Source organism: Dendrobates tinctorius, unplaced genomic scaffold (genome assembly GCF_039654945.1).
Source record: "Dendrobates tinctorius isolate UK_male_01 unplaced genomic scaffold, ASM3965494v1 ptg000037l, whole genome shotgun sequence".
NCBI classification, from domain to species: domain Eukaryota; kingdom Metazoa; phylum Chordata; class Amphibia; order Anura; family Dendrobatidae; genus Dendrobates; species Dendrobates tinctorius.
Window position 1 is genome coordinate 22,030,423 of NW_027361705.1, and position 27,317 is coordinate 22,057,739.

The 27,317-nt window shown below is 48.4% G+C and overlaps 1 protein-coding gene across 1 annotated transcript in view; it reads left to right on the forward strand.

Annotated features, from left to right (window-relative positions):
* Positions 1–5,745: 5,745 nt before the first annotated feature.
* Positions 5,746–27,317, forward strand: part of LOC141088043 (SITS-binding protein-like) — a 141,525-nt gene continuing 119,953 nt past the window's right edge. The window contains exon 1 of the mRNA XM_073573901.1: positions 5,746–6,210. Within this exon, the coding sequence (XP_073430002.1) occupies positions 5,746–6,210 (465 nt within the window). The remainder of the gene's footprint in view (positions 6,211–27,317) is intronic.

Here is a 27,317-nt window from a genome sequence, read left to right on the forward strand (position 1 = left end):
GTTTATACCGCACTTCTCCACATTGGTGGCTCCTTTGGTTGCTCTCACCAAGAAAGGAGCTAACCCTAATGCTTGGTCAGAACAGGTCTCCAAGGCCTTCTTGTCTATCAAATCCCACTATGCTGGCGCTCCCATCTTACATCGTCCCGATGTGAACAAGCCATTTATTCTGGAGGTAGATGCCTCTTCCGTCGGTGCAGGAGCAGTCCTCTTCCAGAAGGATGCTGAAGGTCGGAAGCATCCTTGCTTCTTTTTCTCAAAGACCTTCTCACCGGCGGAGAAGAATTACTCCATCGGTGACAGGGAGCTGTTGGCCATGAAGTTGGCCTTTTCTGAGTGGAGACATCTCCTGGAGGGGGCTCGGTTTCCCTTCCAGGTATACACGGACCATAAGAATCTGGTCTATTTGCAAACGGCCCAGCGCCTGAACTCCCGTCAGGCTAGGTGGTCGCTTTTCTTTTCCCGCTTCCGCTTCACCCTGCATTATCTCTCCGGCGAAAAGAACGTCCGTGCGGATGCTCTTTCACGCTCCGTGGTCTCGGCGGAAGAGGGAGAGGCTGAGCCTCGGCTTATTCTCCCGCCGGAGAGTTTTACAACCGTGGCTCCAGTTTCACTCGAGTCAGTGCCACCGGGCAAGACCTTGGTTCCTCCTCAGTTACGGCCGGAGGTCCTCGCCTGGGCACATGCCTCCAGGGTAGGTGGTCATTTTGACAATAAATGGACCACCGAACTCCTGGCTAGGTCATATTGGTGGCCACATATGGCTTGAGACGTTAAGGAATACGTGCAAGCATGCATTTCGTGTGCTCGGAACAGACCCTCTAGACAGAGGCCGGCGGGGCTGTTATATCCCCTGCCAGTGGCGGATAGACCCTGGGAGATGGTTGGCATGGACTTCATAGTTGGCCTGCCCAAGTCTGGTGGCAGCACGGTCATCTGGGTGGTCATCGACCATTTTTCCAAAATGGTGCATCTGGTGCCACTCGCACGCTTGCCTTCCGCTCGTGGTCTTGCCACCTTGTTCATAAAGCACGTGTTCCGTTTACATGGCATGCCGGACAAAATCATGAGTGACCGAGGTCCCCAGTTTGCGTCTCGGTTTTGGAGAGAGCTCTGCAGTCTACTCTGCATCGAGCTAAACCTGTCCTCCGCTTACCATCCCGAGACGAACGGCTTGGTCGAGAGAGCCAATCAGACCTTGGTTACCTACCTGCGGCATTTTGTCCCTGCCAGGCAGGATGACTGGGCATCCTTGCTACCTTGGGCTGAATTTGCCCTAAACAATGCGGTGGCTGATTCCACTGGTCAGACTCCCTTCCTCCTAAATTACGGTCAACATCCACGTGTCCCTGTTCCGATGCCAGTGTCCTCCACTGACTCCAGGGTGGCAGACTGGGCAGTGGAGGCCCGGGACATTTGGGATTCACTCAGGATGAGTGAATGAGCTTCTAAAGAGAGGATGAGGGCGTCCGCCGACACGGATCGGCGACCCGCTCCAAGCTTCTCCCCAGGTGACATGGTGTGGCTCTCCACCCGAAATATCAAACTACGGGTCGAGTCCCCTAAGTTCGCCCCGCGATATATTGGACCTTTCAAGGTCCTCGAGCGAATCAGCTCGGTGGTCTACCGCCTGGCTCTTCCTCCACATTTAGCCATTTCGGACGTGTTTCATGTGTCCCTCCTCTAACTAGTTCACATGGCCTGGTTTTCTGAGTCATCTGCCGGGTCGTCAGACTTGTCGTCTGATGAGTTTGAGGTTAATACCATCGTTGGGCTCAGGTTTGCAGGTGGCAAAAAATTTTATTTAGTGGATTGGAAGGGTCATGGGCCCGAGGCTCGGACCTGGGAGCCGGTGGAAAACATCCACGCACCACTCCTGATCGCGGCTTTTGAGCGCAGTGAAGCGCAGAGGGGAGGGGGCCTTAGGAGAGGGGGTAATGTTAGGCGTCGGATTCCTGATGCTGCACAGTGGGAATCCAGAGCCAGACATCCAGCGGTCTCCCATTCTCCTTCGACCACTCCAGGTGTTGCTCAGCAATCACGGCGAGCCAGGCGTACTGCTCAGACTCGCTCTGACAGCCTGGATGTTGCTGCCACCTCTGGTGCAGCAAAGGTAGCGCAACCTGCTCTGCAGGGAAACGCTCCAGAGGCTAAGTCCTCATGCCGTGCTACTGGGCATGCCCGCAAGGTGACCTCTCACTGGAGAGCAGGGGTCACATGTTCAGGTCCTGTGTCGGATCTGATTGGTCCTTTCCAGGGCACTGGAAGGTCCCGGAAGTGCATGGCTATAAAAAGCCCGCATGGCGGCTCGGCCATGCGCTAGTGTAGCACATTATGCTGTGTGTGTATGGTGATGGATGCATGGACTGGTGGCTGACTTATTATGAAACCCCTTCCCTCTGATATTACGATTGGTGACTGTGTTGGGTTAGTCAGCTCCAGGTTGTGGCAAGCTGCACGCCACTGTGCTTTCCGCACCTACACTAGCGTCCGTCGGTGCCCGGTTCTCTGGTACTGACGCCTGCGGCTTTAGTTATTGCCGCGCTGCGGTAGCAGCGTCTATTGGCGGTTGCGGCTGCAACGTCACCCGCTGAGCTTCCTGTGAAGCTAACAGGGCCAGCAGCTTTATATTTATTTCTGCCAAGCGACTCTGTGACTGAACAGAGCCGCTCTTAGCGTTCGGGTGAGGTTAACCCGAGTGCAGTACTTCTCCTTCTGGTGCACCTGCCATTATCTAGCAGCGGTCTTGCCTTCTACCGCACGGTGGACCCCGGGCGGCGAACGCACCTCCTATTATTTATATCTGGTGCGTTCCGCCGACCCTAACATCATTGGTATGGAAGTCAGGGAAAATCCACTCAGTGCTCTGGTTCTGACCCCAGGCCCCTCTTAAAGGGATTTCCGGTATGGAAGTTAGGGTAAATCCCTCAGCGCTCTGATTCTCACCCCAGGCTTCTATTAAAGAGATCATTGGTATGGAAGTTAGGGCAATGCCACTCAGCACTCTGGTTCTGACCCAAGGCTGACGGGATGATGTGGGATATTAGGGGTAGTAGTCCGGTGGCTTTGACGGGATGATGTGGGATATTAGGGGTAGTAGTTCGGTAGCTCTGGCTGACGGGATGATGTGGGATATTAGCAGTCCGGTGGCTCTGGCTTACGCGGCAATGAGAGATATTAGGGGTAGTAGTCTGGTAGCTCTGGCTGATGGGATGATGTGGGATATTATAGTGAATGTTGCTATGTGGAGTGGGCGGGGCTATACACTCAGCTTTATATATATATATATATATATATATATATATATATATATATATAATCACTATAATTTGTTATAACTAACTGTAGTTAGTTACTATGCCCGGGCAGCGCCGGGTTCTTAAGCTAGTATTATATATATATATATATATATATATATACAGTATATATATTATCCAGTGGAGCATACCACTATATGTTCTTGTTTATTCATGCAGAATCTAATTTAAAAAACACATGTATGCCTCAGTATAAAATTGCAGCGGTATAGAGGTAAGAGCCTGTACACGTATATGAACACCAGATTTCAATCACACACAACTCAATATGGAGCTCATGTGGATATACATCTGAAAAGGCATATAATATTGACAAGCTGTTCTTAGTATAGGCAATCAATCAGTAGGGGTATGAGGCCTGGTACCCTAATAATCAGATGTTCTTAGTGTGATGCCCCTGAGGGTCCAGTCGCCACAGAGGTACTGCACCTCATCCAGAGGTGTGGTATCCCACCCTCAGGTAAGGAGGGAGCACCACCCAGGACTCCTAACACTTACACCAAGCACAAGTCAGTTCAGTCAGGGCATCTGGGTGTACCCTTGGGGAGGAAGACCTCATTCCAGGCTGGCTAGGAAAGGGTGTTGGGGAGTCAGTGGGGAAAGGTAGGTAGAAGGGGAGGAGCTTAGGAGGTGGTGTGAGAGAGGGTATCCAATTGGTGACAGATAGTGGGAGGAGTTAGTGTGAGGTAAAAAGATCACAGAAAAAGTCAGTCGGTGACGGGACAGCGGAGGAGCAGGACTGACGTGAGGAGAGTAAGGGTCAGAGAGACACATCTAATTAGAAGGAAGCTCCTAGGAGAATAGAAGGGTCTTTGGGGCACGGGTAGTGATGAAAGCCACCCGCGGGGCCCATATCCATACGTGGAAGGACCAGGCCACAGTGGGGGAGCCAGCCCCTAAGCCTAGTGGAGAATGTCAAACGAGGCTCAGCTAGCAAGCCGGAGGCTGAGGTAACTTCAAGTGCATAGGCCGCAACCACAATTATTCCCCAAAAAGGTAGCTATAGAGGATCCCGGGGTCTGACCCACATCGCCCGGCGAGATCCGTGGCTGCCGCCTCAGGGACACTGCTTGTGAAGGCACAGGGCAGGAGAGAAAGGAGAGGTCAGCGTAGAGAGGCGGCCTAGAAAGGTGAACATAAAAAGGAGTCCTGAAAAGGTGTTCCCAATCTACCTGGGAGTTCGCTGGGCCCCTCACCCAGAGGACACAGTGCCAAGTGGGCCACCGTATACACAGGAATTGTGAGTAAAAACCTTGAAACTACACCCAACTGTGTTCCTCGTGTCATTAACGTCTCACCTGTCATTCACTGCATTCACTATCACCGTCACCGGCTCAACTGATAACACCTTTTCTGCCCCGGAACAAAAGCTCTGCCTGTGGAGAGCTATGACACCTTGGCTGCATCATCATCAGTCCCGCAGGATCTGCTTTGCAGTGCTGGTTACCTCAGACTGGAAACAACAGATGACATCACGACAAACTCCCCAATTCCCTACCATTTTACCATAATCTCCCCTCCATTAAACATCCATCTTTACTGGACACCCAGGGCCACGGACCGGGTCACTACCTCCGTGACACGTCCTCTTTAAAGAACTTGACCGGCCCGGTACCGAGTAACCTAAGGCCTTGTGGGGGTGCTCCACTTAGCTCTGCCTGATATAAAAATTGACCGTAGCTAGCAGCACAACTCTGCTCACTGTGTAGCAGCAGTTGCCGGATACTGCAGTTCAGATTTTTAATTCTAACGCTAGCTGTACTCATAAAATGCTCATTTTTGGTTTAGGATTGTATAGTCATTCTGACAAGGATTTTGAAAGTAAGTACACCACCTTCACTAGGGCTAGGAGATCTATATAATAATGTATACTGTTTGTGTTGTGAAATCTAACAGTTCTGCCTCAACATAGCTAACCGGTCAAATGTAGCATGCCCCATGCTTGACAATTTTGCAGACTCCCATTGTTTACAAAAGTAAAAAATTCTAACACACAATGGATGCAAATAAATAAATAATGAAGTACCTGTACTGGGTACTATGTATGGTAAGTTTAGTTTTTTTGAAACATGAAGGAAGCTTTTTAGGACGACAAGTGGTGTAATTGATTAGGTGCAGTCCACATGCTGTAGACGTCATTGCTCAAGCACCTGAGACAAATCTGTCAGGGGGACGGCTCTGAGCTGATTCCTTTTAGTGCCAGTTGTAGCTATTTCAAGACTCTCCTCTTCCGCTGAGAGTACAGAGTACAACTAGACTAGAATAACTTCCCATTACTTATTACAACATGTGTTAGGCTGGAGATGGCTTTTCAAACTTCCCATATGAAAATGCTTTATCCGACATAATGTTTGATGTCCTTTTCTTATAAAGAAGAAACAGATTTTATTGGAGGAGCGATATTACAACCAGTTTGCTATTGATTGCAATGCCTCACACACGTACAAGGAGCTCCAGCCCTATCCCTGATGTTAACTGGGATGTTGGACTCAAGGAAATGAACGAAACTTGGAAAGGAGCTGTCGCCTGTATCGGGGTTGCGATATTCTTCATTATGACGATCGGCATTATCTATTGGCAGGTGATGGACCAACCTAACAAAAACTGGATCCTGAAAGGAGCAGTCAGCGGGCTGATATGGGAGAGGAATACTCACACTCTGATACTACAGACACTGAGTGAGGACAAGACTTATGTGGAGATAGATGTAGGAAATTTCCCCGACATGGAGCAAAATTTTGTTAAAAACTTATGCTGGCTGAATAAGACCGACTTTTGTTATACTTGGGATTCTATAACAGATCTTAAGATCACACTAGATCGAAAATTCTCAGCTGGCACTGAGTGCTACAATATTACCTGGACCCCGATACACTGTGATGTGAAGCTAAAGGTATGTTTATTAAATGAGAACTAATCAATGCTTATGTCTACAAAATCCAAAGAAAAGGAAACAATCTTACCTGAAAGTTTAGTCCCTTTTTTTCCGGGATGGTGCCAGTCCATGATTTTCTTTCTAGACAGTGTGCATGAATCATGCCAGGTGGCAATTTAAGGACACCGCCATAGGGATGTAAAAATGACTACAGCGCAAATATGAACTGGAATTTTAATATATCTTTGTTTAGATTTGGTTGCCAAGTGAAAAGATGTGTTTAACACATGTATTATTTACGGGAAGGGGAGACAAATCCTTAAGGATCTATGTATACGTACCATGTATTTTGATGACATGGCAGAACTTCTATAAAGTGTCGTTAGGCTAAATTCACACCTGTGACGGCCCATCAATCTCAGGCTCTGTTAAAATATCCAGAATATATAGCTTAGTATATTATTTTGCTCTGTTAAGATGACACACAGCATGATGGAAACTCTACAAACCCTGTTACTGTCAAAAAGATCCATCAAGCGCTGTTGGTGTCCTTTTCGTGACGCCGCCAGTAGTGCACTTATTTAGTTTTTTTCTGCTTCCTATAAAAGTATAAATGACAGTACAGATGTGTTGAGTTGTGTGCCAGACACGTGTAGTTGTACCTACCGTGAGATTTTCATGCAAATGAGGGACAGCAAAATATTTGTAAAGAGAAAAGTTAAAAGAATTGTTAATCAAGCTGTCAGAAGACAGATGTCTGACTTGAGGGACCTGCATTCCACGAGAGTGTATTAGAAAGCTAGAACACGTCTCATGTTCCGTTCGTTTGTGGTGACTTATTCAGATGTTTAATGCTTTAAATAGAATAATAAAAAGTTGCAGAGGTGAAAGCAATAATATATATATATATATATATATATATATATATATATATATATATATATGTATATACTTCAACTTAATAGAATTAAACACATGAAATAGATCACTCTGTTTCTACTGACTCTATATAATATATGAGTTTCCCTTTTTGTATTGAAGAACTGAAATAAATGAACTTTTTGATGATATTCTAATTTTGTGAGAAGCACTTATATATATTTAGCCTTGGGTGATTATAAAATAATAAATGCATGCCCACGTTCCTGCACACCTGTGGATCTTGCACTCTGAAGGTCTGCACCGGCTCCGGAAGTGATATTTGCTCCATTTGGAAATAAAAAAGACCATTGAAGCCTGTGATTGGCTGCAGCGGTGGAGTTACTAGAAAAGCATGTCATCAGATGTTCCTCTGATAAATTGCTCTTCCAGTCTCCAGCCAATCGCAGGCTGCAGCAGTATTGTTGCCATCTCTTCCGGAGCTAGCACAGATCTCCGGAGCAGCATGTGCCGTATCCTTGGGGGTGCTGTAAGGTGAGTATGCCTCTGTTTTTTGCTTTAAAGCCATCCATACCTAAATAACAAAAATATCTCCTTGTCGTATAACTTTTTTTAAGGTATTCATGTAGTTTCATTCTGGAAGCTTCTCTTGGTGTATCCACCAAATAAAGGGCTTTTAAAGAGGGTGTCCGCTCTTAGGGTACAAGTCTGCAGTCACACTATGTGACTGCTGACTTGTGAATCATCACATCGCTTGGACTGCACACTGTGAGGATTCTCTGACTCCTGTGCTGGGAGCAAATGGAGCTTGATTTGTGACTTTGTGATTTGCACATGTGGTCACATGCAGACTTGACCGCCAGCTCCCAGCGCCGGCACAGGAGTATTCTATAGTGTGCAGAGCACGAGATGCGAGGATTCACAAGTCTGCAGCCCCACACAATGACTGAGGAATTGTACCATAAAGCCCCTGTCACACACAGTGATCTCACTAGCGAGATCGCTGCTGAGTCACAAGTTTTGTGACGCAACAGCAATCTCACCAGCGAGATCGCTGTGTGTGACACTTATCAGCGACCAGCCCCCCTGCCGGGTATCGCTGATCGTCCTGGAATGGCCTGGACATTTTTTTGATCGCTGGTCTCCCGCTGGCCAGCACGCATCGCTGCGTGTGGCAGGTGGGAGACCAGCGATCAGCGATGCTGGAGCTGGTAACCAAGGTAAACATCGGGTTTCTAAGCGCCGCGCGGCGCTTAGAAACCTCATGCGTACCTTGGTTACCAGCTCCCTGCACCAGCGCGCTGGTTTCTAACATACACAGCGGGCAACTAAGCGACGTGCGTCGCTTGTTACCCGTGTGTTGCTGGTGCTGATCGCTGGTGAAGCTGGCTGTTTGGCAGCTCACCAGCGATCATGTAGCGACACACCAGCGATCCTGATAAGGTCATATCGTTGTCGGGATCGCTGGTGCGTCGCTATGTGTGACGGGGCCCTAAGGCCGGAAACCCTTTTAAATCCAGTTCAAATATCCACCATACAAATGTGTAGATACTGATAGTTGTTTAGATCACATTCATTAAAAGTAGAAAACAAGTTGCATAAAGTTTTCAGTTCTTTTCATTTTTAGAAACATATTATTTGCTAATTACAACAGAAAAGGAGAGGTGTAACTTTACATTTCTGGACAAAATGCTAAATTTATAACATGGTCTGAAATATCATACTTCGCTTTCTTATTGGTCCCTTTAAAAAAAACTTTTTTCTTGGGCCACCATAGGCTTAATGTGACAGATACAACTGCCTCCTCTGTACCTTAGTACTTATCCTCCTGGAGAAGAGTCACTCATATTGTAAATCACTAGTAAGAGAATTTAGCTGCAGCAATGGAAATATATGATATTGAAGATGAAATTTCTGCACCTGGTGAAACCAGACTCCTCTCCGCTGTATACTTATGAAGGATGTGAAGTTTACTTGCCCCAATTACAGGACCTTGAAAAAATCCTATAATTGGATTGATGTGATTACTATTTCGTGACATATCGAGGGCAACTAACGGTGACATGGGAAATGTCATGAAAGTATTAGTCTTGACTTTGTCTTGTTATTTTCAAAGACTATTCTCATACTGGGCCTTCCATGCTAATAATGCTGAGAGTATGGGAATGACCTGCCTAAGACTGTGTGCACACGTTGTGATTTTGAGGAGCAAATTGGTCACAAAAACCTGAAGGGCATCCTGATGGCGTCAAAGTGAATGAGAATCCTGAAGTGTCATGCACACGTAATGTGGCACCCCTGAGGGTCCAGTTGCCACAGAGGTACTGCACCTCATCCAGAGGTGTGGAATCCCACTGTGGTGTAGTAACCACTGAGTCCGCTAGGGGGCGCTGTGTGGATGTCCCAGGAGAAAGGATGAATGGCAGAATACGAAATGGCTGTTATGTATCCCAAAGAGGGTGGCTTTGGGATGGAGACTTATGTGTTGTTCAGCAATGATATTGCTCAGGTGTTGCTTCAATGTATAAGGGAGAAGTCTCCAGGTAATTAGAGAGATGGGCAGGCCTGGTTACCTATAAACCCACACAGGGGTGTGTTTAAGAGTGTCATAATAAAGTATATGTGTGGCTGTGTGTAATAGGACCTTTAGTGAGGTCATAGCCATGTGATCACCTGTGGGTGTGGTTATGGACCATATAAGGTACCTGAGGTCCGGTCACATGAGAGAGAGCGCATGGATCTGATTGGGCCATGTGGAAGGTCCCGGTAGGCCTAAGTGGAGGAAGGTGTGCTAACTTCCTGAAGACCAAGTGCTGAGGCTGCTGACCTGGTGAGGCCTATGTATATTGGCTGTATGTTATGAGGGATAAGCCTCCTGTGTTTGCTGAGGCTCCAGGACTGAGCCTGAAACAATGGACACTTATACTTACTTTCGCCTGAGCTAAAGGCTATTCCTTATGTTATGTGCTGGTTTATGGGTTATGGTTGGTGACAGGACAGCGGAGGAGTAGGACTGACTTGAGGAGAGTTAGAGAAAGAGAGACACCGCTAATAAGAAGAAGCTCCCAGGAGAAAGGAAGGGGTCCTAGGGACGCGGATAGCGCGAAAGCCAACCGTGAGGCCCGTATCCTGGAAAGGAAGGACCAGGCTGCAGAAAGGGAGCCGGCCCCTGATCTAGTGGAGAACTACAAGGCTCAGATAGAAAGCTGGAGGCTGTAGTGACTTTAGTGCGACAGCCAAATCCACAAGCATTCCTTAAAAAGGCAGCCGCAGAGATAAAGGACCCCGGGGCCTGACCCTTGTCGCTCGGCAAGGTCCGAGGCTGCTGGATTGGGAACACTGCTTATGAAGGCGCAGAGCCGGAAAAAAGGGAGAGATCAGCGCAGAGAGATGGCCAAGAAAGGAGAACATAAAGAGGAATCCTGAAAAGGTGTTCCTGACCTACCTGGGAGTTGGCTGGACCCCTCACCCGGAGGACACAGTACTAAGTGGGCTACCGCATGCAGGAATTGTGAGTAAAGACCCTGAAATTGCACCCAACTGTGTCCTTTGCGTCATTTACATCTTGCCTGCCGTACACCGCATTCACCATCCCCATCACCGGCTCATCTGCCCTGGCACAGAGCTCTACCTGTGGAGAGCTTTACCATCCCCGCTGCCCTAACACCGTCCCAGAGAATCTGCAGAGCAGCGTCGGCTTAACAACTGCATTGCCGAATACCACAGGTGGCGTCACGAATCCCCTTTTCCCCTACAACTATCATACCGTCTTCCTCTTCATCTGCACTTCCATCATCTACATCTGGACTCCCAGGGCCACGGACCAGGTCACTAGCACCACCGTGACACACTTCCCCTGTAAAAGAGCCTGACCGGCCCGGTACCGAGTACCCCCGACCCTGGGGGGCGTTTCAGTTGCTTATTTGTGACTAGCAGATTTGGTGCAGATTCATATCTGTAGCACGTCAATTCTTTCAGCATTTTTGTACCCATTAACTTCAATGAAGTCAGTAAAAAATGGTATAAAAACGCAGGTTTAAAAATAATTGTGGATTTACTGCATTTTTCCAGCATTTTGGCTTGGGATTTTTCGCATACATTTTAAGACTGCAGTGAATGCTATAGAGATAGATATCGATAACCTATTAGGCCTTAGGCAAATATGAGAGTCAAATGCCCCCTGGAAGTCTCTGCGGCACACTAATATGGTAGCTATTATCCTGTATTGTTTACAGGATTATTAAACATATTATAATGGTTACATGTGGTTGTCATTTGATTTTGCACCTTTGTCTGCTCATTTGTCTGCACTGGTTTAGTCCTTTGTAAGACTCCCATGCTGTCACACCTTGGAGCATTATTTGCACACACCCTGCTCACTTTCTTTTGTTTTCATATATATGTGAGCAGGTTGCGAGATGCAGTGAAGGACAGGAGGCAGAGCAAGGGTTAACAATTTTAACAGTTTTAATTAAACAGGGGATTTACTCCTCGCAGGGAGATGAATGGTTAACCGCAGGACTAAACAGTTCAATTGCAAAGGATATGCAGAGATAATGAACAAAGTAACGGCAGTTCTTTTGAATCCAGCTAGAAAGTCAGTAGCTCTTCAGACTTTAGTTTCTGCTTGAAAGTCAGTAGCGCCAACAAGATCTGGCACGGTGTCTTTTTCCCATAGGATCCTGTAGACAACAATGCCCTGTCTCCTGGCGGCAGCGGTCAGTCTCCGGTACCTTCCGCTGAGCCCCTAGTCTATATGCCACAGTGGCTAACAAGGGTGCGGGCCACAGTCCTGTACGAGCCCAACATAGCTCAGCAAATATAAACTAGCAAAATCAGGGCACTAGTGTCTGTCCCGTACCCGGTCACTCTTATGTGGCATGTGCACTGTACTCACAGCACCTTACTCTCTGGTAGTCACTGGGCACACACTGCACGCCTCTCTCTCTGGTCCCCGCTGTTGGCGGTAGGAGACGGTGGACGCTGGCCTGCGCGATGCTGGTGCTCCCAGGACGGAGCATGCCTCTCTATGACCTGCTGCAGCATGCCCAGCTTCTCTCTCTGCAGCGGTCCCTTTGCAGACGACGGGGGCTGCCACAGCGCTGGTACTCGTGTGGGAGAACAGAGCGCGCCTCTCACCTCACTGCGTGCTGCCCCAGGTTGGTGCCAAAACTGCACTGCTACCCCGTGGAACTTATAGGACAGCTTTTTATGATTACATAAATAAATGAAACAAATGACATGTGGGCCCCCTTTATTTTTGATAACCAGCAGAGTTAAAGTAGACAGCTGTGGACTTCTATTATCAAACTGGGAAGGTCCTCGGTTATTGCACCCTTCCTGCATCACTTAAGCCTTGGCTTTTCCCGATGCACAGGTGGCAATCAGGGTAATGGGGTTTGGAGTTAATGTCAGCTGTGAATTGTCCAAAAACATAGCTGGCATCAAGCCCTAGTGTTAGTAATGGGGAGGTGTCTATCAGAACCTCCATTACTAACCCCATAATTTTAAAAAATGTTGTCTGCTTTACCTTTGCTGGTTACAAAATATGGGGGGGGACCCAAAGTCATTTTTTTAATTTATGTATTTATTTAACCATAAAAAGCAGTCCAATAAGCTCCACAGGGTGCAATCATTCATTGCGGTGCAAAAATGCTAGAAAAACACAAGTTAAAAATGCATGAAAAAACACGTAAAAGAGTGCAAGCTGTGTTTTTCTTGCCAAGATATGTAGAAATGGTGCACAAATTTCTGCATCCAAATACTCAACGTATGCACATACCATGAAGGTCAAAATAAAAGGTTTAGGTACATGGAGGTCACAAAAATGGCACCAAGGAATAAAAGATATTGCATTCTCAGTACTATATCTTCATCCAAGCCTCTACACATTTCAGTATATTCCAATACTATCCTGCTTTCAACTTACACCTGGCCACAGATTTTTTTTTGTAGACCCAAATAAACCCCCAGTACAGGGAGCCCACGTCCCCTAGCTACATATCTAAGCCACCTGACTATTTTTCATATGTGATGTAGATCCTTGTTGTGTTTTTCTTTTCTAAGTCTATTGGTTTAACATTTTTGTCAACTCTTAGCCTGGTTTAATGGAATCATGAAAGCAAACACAGATAGTGGAATGTAATATGTTAGTTTAATTATATTTTTGGCTTTATCCAAATCATTAATCATCTTCATCGTGTGCGGATCAGACACAAGAAGGACTGCATATTTGCTGACTGGTAACAGTAAAGTGAGCAGCAGATCTTAGTATAATTTATGAGAAGTCTATGGTTTAGTGTTTTGTCACTTTTTTAATAATTTCCGAGTATAATCCTTGGAGAATCTTGATGATGACACACTTTAGGGTGGAACGACCACTTAGTTGTAAGCAGGTTGCGAGATGCAGTGACAGGCAGGAGGCAGAGCAAGGGTTAACAAAAGGTAACAATTTAACCATTTACCTCCCTGCGAGGAGTGAAAACCCTGTTCTATTAAAGGGTGAATGGTAGGAATAATAACTGTAAAATAACAGTAGTCCAAAGAAAGAACTTATCGTGTCCTGTATGATTCTCTGTAGGAGATGATCCCGGAAGGTGATGTCCTCAGATGGGGTCATTTACATGTTGGTCCGTCTTCTGGTGGCATCGGTCGGTCTCCGGTACCTTCCGCTGAGCCCCTAGTCCATAAACACCTGCGGCCAGAGCAAGCCTGCAGCACCTTTGGAGTCCAACGGGAACGGTTGTGGAGCAAGTGGCAGAGAAGGCCGCAAGAGTCTGTCTGGTACCCGGCTCTCCCTCCTTTGCATGTGCGCGGTACTCAGTCACTGAGCGCACGACACCTTTCAGCACAGTGGTCCCTCTGCAGATGGTGGGGCCGAACCAATGCAGCCTGTCGCGGCACCAGTACTCGGGGGACGGAGCGCGCTGCTCACCGGACTGTTCGCTGCTATGGGTTGGCGCCAAACTGCCTGCTGCACTTTTCTTTTTTGTAACCCCACCTCCCCAGGTCATGAGGTTGGTCCGGCTCCTCATTTTTTCCCCAAGGCAACAGGGGAGGCAGCCTTAACAGTTCCGGACCCGGCTCGGCACAGGTACCCGCAGCCGGGTTCTTCTCCTTATATAGTCATGACTCTTATTTTTTTTTCACCGTGGATTGTATACCTTATTTATGTATACAAAAATTCCTGATGTCACTATAAGGCACTTTGGGACCCGTTTATCAAGGTGTTTTGGACAGTTTTCTGGTGTGAAACACCATGAAATTATGTCAAATTTCTAGACAACTTAAAGTTTCCACAAAACTTTACAACTTTTTCCATTTTTATGCCAGTTCCAGGCAGCTCAGCGAAGGGCAAAGAATGCCTGGTAAATTCATCAAATTTAATTTATGACAGAAAAAGAGATAAAAAGAGCGAACTGAGCTTTCTAACAAGTCACACACAAGAGCTGGATTCAAATCTACACTCATCACTACTGCTTTATAATCTCCTCCATGCTCTTTTTGTTTGTCTCCGTGTGCTAAAAAAGGAATAAAGATCAGGAATAGATCACTGTGTTCTGTATGGGAAACATCATAGCTGCTAGTCTTCACCCACCAGCGCAGAGTGGATTGCAAATTAATATATACAGTCAGCAGAACAGAAAACTGGTGAAAACCCAGGAAATAAGTCTTCTAATGACCAGGTATGGTGGCAATCTTCATCTACACCCATAGCAGCTTATTCAGAAAAGCTACTTCAAAGTATGAGTACCATTGACTGCCTGATTTTGTACAGATATGTACAAATGGTATTTCGCAATAAACTTGTCTTCATACAAAAGATGTTAGAAAATCAATAGGAGTCTGTTATTTGAACCCCCTACAAGGGAGCTAAAGCTCTTTGTCAAGTGCCAGGATCCGTGATCCATGCCATGACTTTTCAGGTTGTGTAGACTTCGTTCAAAACAATTTTCACTCACAGTAATTCACCAGTGGAGATTATGTAAAACAAAAGTATATGGCAAACTCATAGTTATTTTCTAGTAATCTTGTGGTTCTTGAACCAGGACGATATGTTAGATTTTTAATAGTTCACAAACTCACTAGGTAAGATCAGATGCTTTTATCTCTATAATTTACAGCCGGTGTTCGGCTTAAAAAAAAAAAATTCTGGCTGCTGTGTATGTACACAGCAGCCAGAATTTTTTTTTTTAAGCCGAACACCGGCTGTAAATTATAAAGTAAAATAGCAAAAAACACCTTGCCTATGTGCTGATATAGCCAATGCCAAAAGAAAAGGCAACCGGCTTAGCTATTGACGTAAACCAGTCATGCAGCCCTGTGAACTCACAATGGTCATGTGCCAACCAGGAACCGCTCTCCTGTTTCTAACAGTTCTTGAAGTGAATCTGCCCAGCCTCACAAACCATGCTGATATCAGGAGATTGGAACAACGTTGTTAATTAAAGTATATTAATAAGCTTATATTGCCATTTTAAACACATTTACATTTTTTTTTTAGCCGTGCAACCCCTTTATCCTATTTCACTCTTTCTGCTCCCATGAGTATTTTTCTTAATCTCCCTTACGGTTCCAAATATATGGACCTTGTCCTTTAGCGCATCCAATATGGTAAGTTTTTTATTTTAGCTGGAAAGTTATTACTATAGGGGTGTGGCTCACACAGGAGTTTGCTGTATCATGTCTTAAGCTTACTCTGCAGAGTTACTATGTCAGCAACGCCCCCTTAATAATAAACCATTCAAAATTACCATAAAAACTAGCATATTTGACGCACTAAATTAAGCATGCCATACGTATGGTGGATTTTTTTAAAGAAAAAAACAAGAATACCTAGGATGGCAGCAGGAATAAAATGCTAGGAAAAACTGACCAATTTTTGGATTTGTGACAGATTCAAAAATAAGAAAAAAACATTGTGGTTGTCCTGAAGAAGAAATATGTATACTTCGAAACGCGTTGACAAATAAACCTCCTACACTTGGATTGGCATCCTTCATCTTTTCAACATGGCAGTGCAGATTTAACCCAATCGTTTCTCCATTACTTGCACTTTCATCTTTTTGTGGGTCTGCAGCAGCCCAAGCATTATCTGTGGTTGTGTGCACACAACCCGACCAGGTGAGCACCATTAGACAATTCTTTTGGCATTTTATACCCAGATAAGACCCAATTTGCGCTTTTTGTCTTTCCAGTCTTCTCTTATTTGGTTATTTATATATATGCTCTCTGACTGAGCACTCTACCATTCAGCCCGTGGCAGTTTTAATTACAGCAGGATCCTACCTACCCATATAAATGCAGGCTTAGGAGAGGATTCACATTAGGATAGGTTCCCAGCAACAGGAGATCGCCTTGTCGTTGGCTGCTGGACATGCATGAATTGGCCAAATTATGTGCTAAGTATCTCCAGTTTTTCCTATTATATAGAGCAGTAATGCAATTCATATTTCCTATATTTCATGTTTATATGCTATAGTGATACAGAGTGCAACTTTATTTTTTGGTTATTTATAGACATAGCTACTCTTAGTTTGCACCTGTACACACCAGTTTTCTGTTTGGAAGTGACTGTCAGTCTTTTGTTATTTAGATCGTCTTTAAGGTCACAAATGGCTACGGGTGGTCGTTTTTTCATCCCCACAACATTCAGAATGCCTATTTAAGACATCCATTTTTTATATATGAGTAAAGTTTTTCAGTGTATTCATGCATTATTTCCTAGTTCAGTAGGTAACAGTTCCCCCTAGTGCCACTAGATATGTATTGGTAAAACCAGTTCTGCTATAGTCTGATTACTTTGAAGTAGAGGTAAGCAGATCACTTCTGGCAACCCTTGTCCACATTCCAGGTCAGTGCTTTCTGGCCATGGACAGAATCTGTCCAAATTTTCTTATTCTTGAAGATCTCAGCCTCGATTTATGATTAGCTGGACTGGAAAGATGTCACTTATGTGGTACACACCACTCAGGAGATGTCACGCCTGGTCAGTGAATCAAATGCTTCTCTGGTGAACCTGAAAGCTCAGGAAATTTCCCCAGGCACTGTCAAAGGCCAGAGAGCACTGACCTTGACCATCAACTGGGGTTAGGAGAAGCGATCGGCTCACCTCTACATTGGAGCAGTTTACCTTCCCTGGCTGGTAGCAATATACTTCCCACCTTTATATTGTCATCTCTACCTCTGATAAAGAGATTATTCAAATAAAATAGAAATATTATTTATGCTGCAAATGTTGTGCAATTCCATATATGCAATGTTCCAACAGGTCACCAATCCTCCACAATCACGTTGTTGTGTCTCCAGGATCATCTATGGGAACAACAGTGCTTTGGTTTAGTAATATGATTTTCACAATTAAGAAGTCATGTGAATTGCTAAACCTCGCTAATCTTCTCTTGGGAATTAGAAAAAAAAATGTTAATTGATATATAGGATTAGTAATGAGGCCAATAGGTTACAGATGCCGTTTACCAAATTCTGGATTTCAAAATAGTTTTCCTTTTTTTTGCTGTAGATCTATCATTGAGTGTTACGGTATTAAACTACAAAATTCCTGCAAGTAATCTCTTCATATCATGGAGCAGTTTAGTGAACAGCTGACAGCCCTGTGATGAGTGGCAATGAGACAATCAGGAACAAGCCAAACATAAATTACATTTAAAGGAGTACTCCCATCAAAGTTTTTGTCATCTTAATGTATTGCAATCAACATATATGATAAGTGTACTACAATTGCTTATTTTACCTTTCTCCAAGCTAATTCTTCTCTTTTCCATTAGGTCTATGACATCACATGATTAAAAACTGACTAGCTGAATCCTTCTAAGCTCTCTTTAGAAACAGAAGGTCAATTTTTCCTGTATGAGTCACGAGTCACTGCAAATGTCACTGGCAGAGGGGGGAAGAGGGAGCCTCTGGGTCAGGAGTTAAAGAGGGGAATGATAAATGCAGGGACAAGAGACTTCCTGTTTCTACATAGAACAGAGAAAAGAGAAGAATTATTTGGGTCGAAAGGCAAAATGAGCAATTGTAAGCACACAGTGCTATATAATATGATAATTGCAATATATTATGAGGACATAAACTTTGATGGGAGGAGGAAGAGAAGGAGGAGGCTTATTTAATGATAAACAGCAAACTATCTGTAGTTGTTATGAAACACCCCAAAAGCACAAATGAATTAAAAGGACCACCAGGTTCTGGGCTGTTTTTGAAAATGCTAGCACCTTTATAAAAGGTAATGCAATTTTGACATAGATGGCAAATATGTAATGCAAAGACCAACCAAACAATTAGGGCACACAGCAACCAACTGGTACAAACAGCTACCAAAAAATAGTAAATACACTGACCAAATCATGCAAACACAGGAAAGAAATATTCCATCTATCATTAAGATAAGCTGCTTAAAGAGAGCGCTATTTTTTTTTTTTGCAGATTAAAAATACTCCTACGTTGTTGTGGACCAGGGGTATCAGAAGCTCCAATAAAGGGTTGATGTTGATCTTCTATATCCTAATTATAATAAACAATTTGTCTTTAAAACAAGATTACAGTACTAATCCTACAGGTTTATCATATGCATTGCATGGATCCTGGGAGAATTGTTGAAGAACATGTCAAAAGCCAAGTCCCAAAACGTCAATTTGATGGCTCATGTAAAACACAACTTTCCAATCTATGGTTGATGCGAGAAAAGGACATGATACAGTAAAGGTTCTTGGTATTTGCTGGATTGGTATTTTCATCCAATTGTGACCTAATTTTATCTGCTGACTTATAACGGCACAGCAGTCCCATGCACCAGCCATTCAGCTGCTTGTCTGCTGACAGGAACTGGCAAGCTGCTCCGTGTAAGAACAGTCCTCATTGCTTGAAAGAAAGAAGTAGCACAAAACATCAGAATTGTCCAGTCATGCCTCTCTGTCTTTTAGTGCCTTGTCCTGTCTCATGTGGTGATATTCATTGAATGGATGTTAAGTCCTTTACCAGTATAAGTTACACCTGCAGAGCTTCCAGATAAACAGTGTCCTACACAGGCATGCCATTAGCAGATAGTGTCACCATGAATGGGACAATGCTGCAACCCCACGGTCAGTCAGTGTAATGTGATTAGACCCATTTCCTCGCCACAATGCAATTCTATCGATGAGCATTAAGCCTCACACACGTCTACAATTGCCCTTAAAGATGGACTCTGGAAAAAGAAAAAAAATGTCTTATATATTCCCAAGAACAGCTCAACTTTCGTCATTGATCAGTGTCCAGTATTGCAGCTTAGACCAAGTCATTTGTATTGTGGAGTTGTTTCTAAAGAGAAACTAGACTTTTTTTATTTCAGGAACCAAAATAAGCATGCATTTCTCATCATATGTCTCATTCACCTACATGCTTGTTAAACAGTATTAGGTCCCAGGTCCCAGTACCTGATGGTGATGTGGTAATTGCAGGTACACAGGATGCAGTGACGAGTCGCAAGACAATTTGGTGCTTTTCCTAATAATGTTTATGAGACTAGAGGGAAACTTTCCTCAGTCACGGATGGATCACCAAAAGGGGTAACACGGGTTGCCCTCACAGGGGCTCTAAAACAAGCAAACACAAAAGGGTAGAACACGACTATTTCCGGCAATAGCCGGTCACTATAGGGCCGCGGTATGGCCAACTACGGGTCCGTAAATATATAGTCAACGTAGCCATCCAGACTTCCCTCGCCGTTCGGGATGGTGGTCTTTTGGCATAGTAGTCGCTGGGCCCTGTTGCTGAGGCGCTCCGGCACAATGATGACACTGGAGCCCGGCAGGCCCCGGTGGAGTCCTTGGATGGATGGGCCGCAGTCCCCGGTTTGGGGCAAGCGGCAGCGATGTAGGGTGGTGAATCACAGACCACCTGCGCAGCTAACGGCTGCAACGGGGAGTCCGCGGCCAGCAGAGGCTCGGCTCCTGCTGCAGGCCGGAGCGGGAAAGTGGTGGCCGCCGGTGGCACTGTACTTGCCGCGGCCACTGGTGAGAGCAGGGCGGCTGCGGGTGGCGGGGAACAGGCCGCAGCTGCGGGCCAGAGCGAGATGGCAGTGGCCGCGGGTAGGCCGCAGCTGCGGGCTGAGGCGAGGCGGCAGCGGCTGCGGGTCGAACTGGGGCCGCAGTGGCCGCGGTCTGGAGCGGGGCAGCAAATCTCGGATGATCGCCCTGGCGCTGTCCCTCTGGAGTCCTCAGTCGGCGTCTTCCCTTGCACTGGAAGGTCGCTCTACCTTGCAGTCGCTCCCATGGTCTCCTGCTGCCTCTGTCCCGGTCTGCTGACTCATCGTCCCGGGGATTCCCCGCCTCCTTTATACTAGTCCCTCCCCCAGCCCATTTGTCGGTCACATCGGTCCATCCTCGATCTCTGTCCCCCGGGGACAGTTTCCCCCAGAACCCAGATGACGGCTCGCTTGGTTCCGGCCCGGACACTCAATGGGGGCCATTCCTCCCACACTCCCCCGCCCTGTATGCTCGCCAGTCCTCTTGTGAGGGTTTTCGCAGACTCGGGTTAGTTTTTTGGGACGACAGTCCTTGTCGCCATACGAACTGGTCCTGTTCGTAACATTCGGGGGGTTTGCCAGCTGTTGACCGCTCAGATCGTCGAAGCTCGGGTGTAGTGGAGTCTTCTGGGGTGGAGGAGGGTGGTCGCATAGTTGGTTCTGGTGGAACCCGGGTCTATTGTCGTGCCACTACTGGGGTGACCCGCAGCTGCGACGGGGAAGACCTTCTTTCTGAACGACTCCTCTATAGCGCCTTAAAGTGTGAAGATCTCCTAGTACTGAGTTACACTGGAGTTCCTTCTGTCTGATGTTCCCAAGAACTCTACTTGTACGGCAGACAGCTGTAGCCTGCTTCGGGGACTCCCTTTTCCTGAGTCCCGGCTCTCTATCCAATTGCTGTTGTGCCCCAAGTCTTAGATGGGAGTAGTGCATTTACAGCCAACTACTCCACCGGTGTCTGCTGCAGAACCATAAGTGTCCATACAACCTCGGGGATTGGGCCCCGGCCTTGCGCTGAGAACCTATAGGCAGAGTTCCTCTTCCAACCCACTTCCTCTCTGTTCTCTCTACTCCTTCGTTCCGTACTTGTCTTTCTCTCTCTTATGGAAGCTTAGGTTTCAGTTCATACGTCTTTCTTCTTCTTTTCCTTTCCCATGCCAGCTGGCTCAGATCACTGAGGCAGCTGCAGCACTCCTTCCTCCATCCCTTCCAGGGATCCTCACTCCTGTCTGAGCGACTTCCTACCCGACTGACCTTCTGTCAGACTGACCTGTCAGCCTACACTTTCCCACTCTTTTATGTATCTTAACGCCACCCACCTCCCAGCACATCCAGTGTTCCAAGCAGGGAACCACCAAAGGGGCTCTGCTACTCTCTAAGCACTGAGCCGCAATGTGGTTGTGCAGAACTACACAGTTGTGTGTGGGGTGCGAGTGTTGAAGTGTGGAAAGGAGTTCCCACCCTACCTGGACGGTGGGGCACTACACCTTAGGAGAAGGTGCAGTACCTCTGTGGCGACTGAGCCTCAGGGGCGCCACACATACAAGGCCGTAACATGTTACGGTGCACAACCCGAGAGAGGGGCGCGTTGCTTCCTTCAGATTGTATTTCATACACAGGCCCATCGGGACTTATTTGGCGCAACACTCGGTACGGGTTCACCCCCACCGTGGTTCTAACTTGTTTTGGGGACGTTGATCAAGTACGAGTACCCAATCCCCAGTCTGAAAGTCAATGGGTGGGGGCAGTGCTCCCCCTTGGTGTTCTAGATCCTGGAGCTTCGTATGGACGATACGGTGGAGGGACTGCAGCCGGTGACGGTGGTTGCGGACCCACGAGGATACCCCGGTCCAGGGTTGGGGCTCCTCCGGGTTTAATTCCACCTCCGTAATTCCTTTGCCTTCCCGGCCAAACAGCAATGAGTAGGGGGTGTAACCAGTCATTCGATGCACCCAATTGTTATATATCCACACCAGCTCGGGGACATATTCAGGACAGTGGGCCTTGCGGTCGCTCTCCAGGGTGCACAGCATTTGGATTAGCGTGCGACTGAATCATTCGCAGGCTCCGTTTCCCTGCGGATGGTACGGCATAGTCCGCGATTTATCGATACCGTAAAGATGGTGTAGCTCTTCCATGACTTTTCCTAGGAAGCACGCTGCTTGGTCCAAATGTATTCGTTGTGGACAGCCATACACTTGAATAAAGTTCTTACAAATCGCATAGGCGGCCGACTCCGCTGTTTAGTCTCGAGTGGGGGTGACCACGGCAAACTTGGTAAAATGGTCCACCATAACGAGACAATGTTCATATCCCTGATAGGCAGGGCCTATGGTCAGATAGTCCACCATAAGAAGCTCCAGAGGGGCTGATGCTACGATAGTTTGCACCGGGGCTCATTGCGCAGGGGGTTTAGTGAGCTCACACGAGCGGCAGGTTCGGCAAACTTCTTCTACAGCAGAGTGCAAGCGTGGGTGGTATGCTATCTGCTGCAACAATTGTAAAGTCTTTGGAGCCCCAAAATGAGCCCCCTTCTCATGGGCTTCCCGGGCCAGTTGGTTGAGATGGGCTCCTGGCACGATCACCTGCCATATCGTAGCTGACGTGGTTCGTGACATGGCTTTTCGATATAAAAGTCCCTTTTTGATGATTAGTTTTTCCCATTGGCGCAACATTAGCAACATATCTTGGGTCAAAGCCTGTCTCTGTGAGCCCGTGGACAATTCACCGGTTGCCACCCATCGGCGCGGGAGTCCAACTTCTGTATCTTCCTGTTGCTGCTGAATCCATTTGTCATGGGGCTGTTCCAGCATCCCTCCTAGGAGCCCCGGATGAGGCACTTCTTGGGTGTTGACTGTAGGCGCGGCGGTGGTGAGGGCGAACGGCGTCTCGTCTGCTTCTAATTCGTCGTCTCGACTTCTTCCTGGGGTGGTGTGTCGGATTCTGAAGAGCGCGTGCACGCTTTCACCACCCCGTTTGTAGATGATCTTATACTTGAATTTGGCCATCCGAGCCACCCACCGCTGCTCTAGGGCCCCCAGTTTGGCATTCTCCAAATGGGCTAATGGGTTGTTATCGGTCCGCACTACTACTTCGGAGCCCGCCAGGTACTCTGCGATTCGCTCCGTCATTGCCCACACTACCGCGATGAGCTCGAGCTTAAAGGAGCTGTAATTGTCCGGGTTGTGTTCTGAGTCGTGCAGCGACCGGCTACCGTAGGCGATCACTTTCTCACGGCCGTCCTGCACCTGTGACAACACAGCTCCTAGTCCTTGGAGGCTCCCGTCGGTATGCAGGATGAACGGTAGCGAGAAATCCACATACGCCAATACCGGGGCGTCCAAGAGAGCAGCTTTGAGATCTTGAAACGCATCCTCTTTTGGTTGCTGCCACTGGATCTTCCGTCCATTCGCCCTGGCGGGAGCCCCCTTCAGCAGGTCTTGCAGGGTTCGAGCTCGGCGTGCAAAATTCTTCGCGAATAGATGGCAGTAGCCGGCCAACCCCAAGAAGGCCCGCACGTCCTTTACCGTTTCTGGGGTAGACCACCCCCGGATGGCAGCGACCTTTTCCAGGGATGGTCGAAGGCCCTCTGCCGAGACAGTGTGCCCCAGGTATTCGTTCTGGGTGCGGAACAGGTGGAATTTCTGGGGCTTTACCTTTAACCCGTACTTCTGCAGCCGGCCAAGCACCTGCCTCAACCGCTTCAGGTGGTCCTCGAACGTGGCGGAATAGATGATAATATCGTCCAGGTATATCAACGTGGCTTCAAAGTTGAGGTCTCCTAGACACCGCTCCATCAACCGCTGAAAAGTTCCTGGGCGTTGGCCAGCCCAAACGGCATCCGATTGAACTCGAACAGTCCCATGGGAAGGATGAATGCCGTCTTGGCTCTGTCTTCCTCTGACATTGGCACCTGCCAGTACGCACTGGCCAGGTCTAGGGTTGAGAAGTATGTTGCGTTCCCCAGGGTGGACAGAGACTCTTCTATGCGAAGCAATGGATACGAATCCTTGATGGTGCAGACGTTCAACTTCCGATAATCCATGCAAAAACGCAGAGTGCCATCTTTTTTCCGAACCAGGACAATAGGGGCCGCCCAAGGGCTCTGGCTTTCTCGTATGACCCCCTTCCGGAGCATTTGGGCTAATAGAGTCTTCACTTCCTGGTATAGCTGCGGTGGTATTTGACGATATCGCTACTGGATGGGGGCCGCTCCTGCCTTGGGGATCCCTGGAGAAGTTGGTCTGGCGCTAGGCCGGAAAGTTCGGCCCGCATTCTCTCCAGGATGGCTCGACCTTTCTCCTGGGTCGAGGATACGGCACTCTGTTGGGTTCGTACTGTTACTGCCCAAGGATCTCCGGGCTGCACCTTCAACTGGACCACGGGTTCCGGCAGCATCTCCTCCAAAGGCCTCACTAGTTTGGCCATTTCGGAACGGGGCTTCAGGGCGATATCTTGGTTTCCAGGTTGACACAACGCACCAGGACGGTCCCCTCCCGCACTGTGGCCATGGAGCGGGCTACCAGTATGCCAGGGTGCAGGCGCTGCGAGTAATATGGTTCCACCTGCACCTCCATATCCTCCAGTGGCATCGGGGCACGGATCGGCAGAGCTACCACCGTCTGCCCTGGAGGAAGCATGAGCGGGGGGTCCGCTGGTGCGATGACCTTGCCCAGCGCCTCACCCTCCTGGCACTACTGGAGCACTCGCGCCTCACGCACCAACCGCTGGAAGACCTGCCCTTGGGCCGTGCGAGAACCCCAGTGGCTCAGAGTCTCTTGTGTGGGTTCATTGAGGAGGAGGTTGCTGAACTCTCGTAGTATGTTCATACCCAGAATAACCGGATGTTTGCTGTTTGCGTCTCCCTGGGTCAGGACCACTCCCCGGCGGCCGAGTGATTTGCCGCTTATCAAAATCTGCATCCAGGCTTCTCCGACGACAGGAACTGGTAGCTGGTTGGTGGCTACCAACTTTATCACTGTCCCCCACTGAGGTCTCACTGCTTCCGGAAAGTGCTGCCGAAAATAAGTCTCTGGCATGGTCGTAACTTGCGATCCCGTATCTACTAGGCATCGCACGGCACGGCCTTCGATCTCTGCCCATACCACTGGGCACCGTGCGACCAGGTCTTCGTGACTTCCTCTACCTCGTGTGATGAGCTCCAGCTCCGGGCGGCGTCCCCATGGCTCAGGGTCCTCTGCTCCTCTTGGCCAGCGGGGAAGGTTCACCCTGGAACGTGGGCACTCTCGGGCGGAGCGTCCCAATTCTCCACAATCGTAACAGGCAAATGATCGTGGGGACAGACTTGGGTGGGAGCCGCGATGGTTCATGCCTCCTTTACCCGGCCCTGGCCGACTCCTTGTGGCCACTTTCTTGGCTTCGGCCCATTCACCCTTAATGCTCTGTATCTCTTGCTTCACCTCTTGTACCCAGGTGGGGTTCGCTCAGGGCGCTTACGGATGCTTCGATACTCCGAGCCATCCCCACGGGGACCGTCACCTCTTGCTCCTGCTCCAGAACTCGTGCCTCCTTCCCTATCTCTGAAAAGGTCAGATGTGGGTCCACTCGCACCCTCTCTCGCAAAGCCTGTCTTGTCAGGGTGTCTCGTAACCTGGTCACTGACAGGTCACGTAATGTTACATCCACGGTCCCCACACCGACACCATCCTTCCTTTCAATGGCTAAAAAAGGTTCCTGCAAAACATTCATATACTGGGTCACTGTTTCCCCTCTTCTGCATGCGTCTAAACACCTGGGTTCTCAGTTCCCCCACATCGGTCGGGTCCCTATAGGCCTCTTCTAAGACCTGTAACACCCTGACGAAGGTATTTCGCTGCCCCCGGGGCTTTAACATTACGGTATCCCGGGCTTCCCCGTCCAACGCCATCAGGGCCACTTCTGCCTCTAGGTCAGGGGTAAGCAGATGCATCCTGAATAACCCACGCATTCGCTCCGTCCAATTCCACAGCATAGTATTGCTGCCGGAGAACCTGGGTAGATTGCTTAGCATGGCCCTCAAAGAAACGCTGGGCCGGGGGCCCTCATTGTCCACGCTTGGAGACTGCATCCTGCCGACTACGCCAAATGTGGTAATTGCAGGTACGCAGGATGCAGCGACGAGTCGCGAGACAATTTGGTGCTTTCTATAATAATGTTTATATTACTAGAGGGAAACTTTCCTCAGTCACGGCTTGCTCAGCAAAAGGGGTAACACGGGTTGCCCTCGCAGGGGCTCTAAAACAAGCAAACACAAACGGGTAGAACACGACTACATCCGGCAATAGCCGGTCACTATAGGGCCGACTATGGGTCAGTAAATATATAGTTAACTTAGCCGTCCAGACATCCCTCGCCGTTCAGGATGGTGGTCTTTCGGCGTAGTAGTCGCTGGGCCCAGTTGCTGAGGCTTTGGCGAAGTCTTTGCGCGCTCCGGCGCGCTGATAACACTGGAGCCCCACAGGCCCCGGCGGAGTCCTTGGACGGATGGGCCGCAGTCCCCAGACGGGGCAAGCGGCAGTGATGTAGGGTGGCGAATTACAGACCACCTGCGCAGCTAACAGCTGCGACGGGGAGTCCACGGCCAGCAGAGGCTCGGCCCCTGCTGCAGGCTGGAGCGGGACAGTGGTGGCCGGCGGCGGCACTGTACTTGCCGCAGCCACAGTGAGAGCAGGGCGGCTGCGGGTGGCGGGGAACAGGCCGCCACAACGGGCCGGAGTGAGATGGCAGCGGCCGCGGGCGACCGCGGGTAGGCCGCAGCCGCGGGCTGATGCGAGGCGGCAGCGGCTGCGGTCGAACTGGGGCCGCAATGGCCACGGGCTGGAACGGGGCAGCAAATCTCGGATGATCGCCCTGGCACCGTCCCTCTGGAGTCCTCAGTCGGCGTTTTCCCTGGCACTGGTAGGTCGCTCTGACTTGCAGTCGCTCCCACGGTCTCCTGCTGCCTCTGTCCCGGTCTGCTGACTCATCGTCCCGGGGATTCCCCGCCTCCTTTATACTGGTCCCTTCCCCAGCCCATCTGTCTGTCACAACGGTCCGTCCTCGAACTCTGTCCCCCGGGAACAGGTTCCCCCGGAACCCAGATGACGGCTTCCTTGGTTCCTTGCCCGGACACTCGACGGGGGCCGTTCCTCCCACAGTGACATGGGCTGTGTATGAGCGACACAGGAGCTTGAGTTATGTGGTATTGGTGGAGGACCAGCAATATTAATGCCGAGGATGGATCTGT